General features: G+C 56.7%; 1 protein-coding gene across 1 annotated transcript; it reads left to right on the forward strand.

Annotated features, from left to right (window-relative positions):
- The first annotated feature begins 455 nt into the window (after nt 1-455).
- On the forward strand, nt 456-2,483 carry VRTN (vertebrae development associated). The gene has a single exon (XM_072865733.1). It carries the CDS (start codon nt 456-458, stop codon nt 2,481-2,483), a length of 2,028 nt encoding a protein of 675 aa, XP_072721834.1.
- Nucleotides 2,484-2,935: the final 452 nt, after the last annotated feature.

Below are 2,935 nucleotides of genomic sequence, written 5' to 3' on the forward strand. Positions count from 1 at the left end.
AAAGGAATGGAGCTACTGGTGAGAGAGATGTGTAGGTAGGGTGTAGGAGTGAGGGTGTAGGTAGAGACATAGGGTATAGGAGTGAGGCTGGGCGCAAAGCCAGGCATGCAGGGGGCAGGAGGTGGCCTGGTTTCCCACCCTGATGGATGCAGTCACTCCTTAGTTTCACCTAGACAAGTGTTTTTGGAGGCTGTGTGCCATGTGTGCTGCCCACAGGAGGTCACTGGAGAGCAAGCTGAGCCCATGTCCCTGTCCCAGGTCTGCCTGTGGGGACCCAGGCTTCCTCCTTTGTCCTTGGGAGCGTGGGTGGAGGGGTGAGCAGTGACCTTTCCTTTACCCTCTTCCCCTGACCTGTCCTTTGGGGAAGAACCTGACCTGGAGGCCAGGCCCCTGGCAGTCTGGAGTGTGCGCTGCCTTCATCTCCGGTGACTTCTTTCTTTTTGCCATCCTTCAGGATGATCCAGCGGCACCAGCTGGTGCAGTCTGTGCTGCAGGAGCTGCAGGAAGCCACCGAATGCTTTGGTCTGGAGGGCCTCACCAGTGCTGCACTGGAGGCAGAGAGGACCCTGTCATCTTTCTCCCTGCCTGGCTATTGTGGGAGGCAATTCCAAGAGGAGCTGGAGGTTGACCGGGTCGCCAGGAGCCTCTATCCTGAGGATGCCCCAAGTAACATGCTGCCTCTGGTTTGCAAAGGTGAAGGGAACCGCCTCTTTGAGGCTGCCAGTGTGCTGCTTTGGGGCAACCCCAGCCTCAGCCTGGAGCTGCAAGTGCGTACGGTGGTGGAGATGCTGCTGCACAAGCAATACTACTTGAATGGCATGATTGACTCCAAAGTGATGCTGCAGGCTGCCCGCTACTCCCTCTGCACTGAGGAGACGCCGGAGATGACCAGCCTCCCCATGGCTATCCTGGAGGCCATCTTCGATGCTGATATCAAAGCTACCTGTTTTCCTGGCACCTTTGCCAACATGTGGCATGTCTATGCTCTTGCCTCAGTACTGCAGTGTAACATCTACTCCATCTACCCCATGAGCAACTTGAAGATCCGGCCCTATTTCAACCGGCTCATCCGGCCCAGGAAGTGTGGCCCGCGAACCTCCACGCTCCACATCATGTGGTCAGGGCAGCAGCTCTCCCGGCAGGTCTTCAAAGCGCAGTACTTTGTGGCTGTGGTTGGCCTGGAGGAGCTAGAACCCACAATGCCTTCGCCAGAGCCTCCTGTCCAGCCCATGAAGACCCTCGAGCTGCTGAACAGTGACCCCCAGCTGACCTACTCCAACCTGCGTGACCGGTACAGCATTACAAAGAGTACCTTCTACCGCTGGAAGCGCCAGTCTCGTGAACACCGGCAGAAAGCAGCTGCCAGGTTTGCAGCTAAACACTTCCTCCAGTCCTGCTTTCAGGAGGGGAATATAATCCCCCTTCAGCACTTCCGACAAATGTTTCCAGAAATCTCCCGATCCACATACTATGCCTGGAAGCATGAGATGCAGAGCATGGTCAATGGTGATGCTTCTGTTCTGGCTGAGGCCCACGGGTTGCAGGAGCTTCACAGGCATGTCCCAAAAAAGGCTGATGTGGATGAGCCAGCGAATTCAGGAGGGAGCTTAAGATCCCTGAGTCCTTCCCTAGACCCCATCCAAGCAGGAATCTTCATGCAAGGAGCCAAATCCTACCTGGAGAAATGCATTTCCATGAACACTCTGGTGCCTTACAGGTGTTTCAAGCGCAGCTTCCCTGGCATCTCCAGGTCCACTTACTACAACTGGCGAAGAAAAGCAATCAAGGAGAACCCCAACTTCAAACCCCCCCAGTCCCCCTTGGATAACCAGAAACCTCTAGCGATAGGAAGGCCGTTCCTGCAGTTGAAGCCAAGCAGCGTGCCTGTTAGGAAGAGGCGGAATGGAGATGGGCCAGCACCCAGGAGTCTCCTGCAGCTCAAGCCCTCTCTGTGCTGGAGAAAGCAGCTGCGAGATGTGGCTAGGAGGCAGGTCCAGCAATGGCGGCTGCCGTTCTGCAAGTACCGCCTGCGCTACCCATCTCTCTCCTCCACAGCCTACTGGTTTTGGAAGGGCAGTGGCCAGGCCCTCAGGCAGCATCACCTGCCCTGGACCAGCTCTGGCCGGCTGTTGAACCAGGTGGCTTCCCTGGCACCTCCGAGAGCAGAGCCAGGTGTCAAGCCCCGGTGCCACATGGAGGTAGCCACCAAGCACCTAGATAAGCCAGTGCCGGCCATGCCATACAACACCACCATTTCAGGCTATGCCATGTCAGAGAGAGCCAACAGCCGGATGTTTGTGATGGATGTGATTGCCACTGCCCAGTTCAAGGCACAGGCCAAGCTGTTCCTGCAGCAGCGCTTCGAGTCGAAGACCTTTCCCACCTACAAGGAGTTCAGTGCCCGCTTCCCGCTCACAGCCCGTTCCACCTATTACATGTGGAAGCGTGCCCTGCATGATGGGCTGACGCTCGTGGATGCCTGAGCGCTGGTTGCCAGCTGGCTTGGCCACAGCTCCTCTGCTGACGTGCCCTTTGGCTCTCTGGTGGGGTGCCCAGGCTGGGGCTCTGCTCTAACTTTTGTTTCGATTTGTATTTGTGTTGTTCCTAGTCTCTGGCTTTCTTTTCTGTGTGGTTCAATCAGGTATGGAAGTGTCCTCACAGTGCCCATTCCCAGAGACAGGAGGAGTGGAAGGAGAAGGCACTGAGCTGCCCCAAAGGAGAGGGGCTGGAGGGTTGTCCTCTCTGTGCTTGGAGGGTGAGCAAGGGAGGCAGTAGTGTTCCAGTGTCATGGGATGCTGCCAGGCCTCTTGAGACAGAGGATGTGAAGGTCTCTCTTCCCCAGGCACTTGCTTGAATGAGTAACATGGATGTACAGGACGAGTGTGGAGATGCCCAGCATGCCCTCGTGAGCAGAGCAGTGCTGGCTCAGCTGTGG

The sequence above is a fragment of the Ciconia boyciana genome, chromosome 6 (genome assembly GCF_034638445.1).
Source record: "Ciconia boyciana chromosome 6, ASM3463844v1, whole genome shotgun sequence".
NCBI classification, from domain to species: Eukaryota; Metazoa; Chordata; class Aves; order Ciconiiformes; family Ciconiidae; genus Ciconia; species Ciconia boyciana.

Excerpts from the sequence above, each read along its gene's own strand:
- VRTN (XM_072865733.1), top strand. The coding sequence starts at position 456 with ATGATCCAGCGGCACCAGCTGGTGCAGTCTGTGCTGCAGGAGCTGCAG.